This window comes from Sinocyclocheilus grahami, unplaced genomic scaffold (assembly GCF_001515645.1).
Source record: "Sinocyclocheilus grahami isolate Dianchi unplaced genomic scaffold, SAMN03320097.WGS_v1.1 scaffold609.1, whole genome shotgun sequence".
NCBI classification, from domain to species: Eukaryota; Metazoa; Chordata; class Actinopteri; order Cypriniformes; family Cyprinidae; genus Sinocyclocheilus; species Sinocyclocheilus grahami.
In genome coordinates, this window is record NW_015505788.1 from 942,874 (window position 1) to 943,875 (window position 1,002).

General features: G+C 38.9%; 1 protein-coding gene across 1 annotated transcript in view; it reads right to left on the bottom strand.

Annotated features, from left to right (window-relative positions):
- LOC107557574 (BCL2/adenovirus E1B 19 kDa protein-interacting protein 3-like) overlaps window positions 1-1,002 on the bottom strand; it is a 30,924-nt gene that overhangs the window by 26,244 nt on the left and 3,678 nt on the right. Inside the window, exons 2-3 of the mRNA XM_016241048.1 lie at window positions 742-898; window positions 245-332 (exon numbers count right to left, since the gene is read on the bottom strand). Coding sequence (XP_016096534.1) covers window positions 245-332; window positions 742-898 — 245 coding nt within the window. The remainder of the gene's footprint in view (window positions 1-244; window positions 333-741; window positions 899-1,002) is intronic.

A 1,002-nucleotide genomic window follows, 5' to 3' on the forward strand; every position in this document is an offset into this window, starting at 1 on the left:
AGATTTTTTTTTAGCTTGATTATTGAGTGAGTAATCGAAAACTTATGAGCATATACATAAAACCATGAGACTAATTACCATTGCAATCTGTCATAATTAAAGTGCTGTTATGATTGTATCCATAATAAGTTCATTAGACTTTCAAAACCATCAGCTCATGGGTTGTAAATATAAAACAGCCTACCTTATTTGCCAGTATTGTGGGAACTAACATACACTGACCAGTGCTTCAGGTGTCTGTTACCTGTATAGTCACACAGTCTGTGCTGCTGCTGCCCTCACTGGCTGGTTTGGGAGATACAGATGTTCTCGGGGTCAAGACCTGCGGAGGACTGAATTCGGAGAGGAAACTTGTGTTATAAAAAAAGTAAGCAAAACGATGAAAGTCCAATGCTGCATTTTTGCTACACAAACATTGCCTAAAATGTATATATGATGATAGTTTGCAGTATGCAATTACTCATCAATCACTAAACATGCTGGAAACTGATCGAAATAAAACATCGGAAGTCAAATACATTTTCCAGCCAAAATTGTTGTGGTGGTACATTTTAGAGGTACATGTATGTGAAGTTTTTTCTAATATTTCGAGAAAACGGGTGTAAAGAGTAACACAGAAATTAAAATGATCTTATTTGTGATTATTCTTTCCTAAGAATAGATTAATTTACTTCCAAGTGCACTGGTTAAAATTTCCACAATAGCCAAAGAAAAAGCTCAAACAGGCCTTCAGCTCCACACCTTTCTGTTTGACTACTCCTCTCACACTCCAGCTGAGCTTCCAGCAGAATCCTCTCCAGCTCCCCCTGCAGGAACGAGGCCGTGGTGTCCTGTGCTTCTGGTTCTGCTTCTGTTTGACTCGCAGAAGCCACCAGACCCTCCAGCTCCACCCAAGAGCCTGACGGACATATGAACAACATGGACTTCAGGTTACTTTTGGATTAATAAAACGTGTTCAGTTTGATCTATCTATCTATCTATCTATCTATCTATCTATCTATC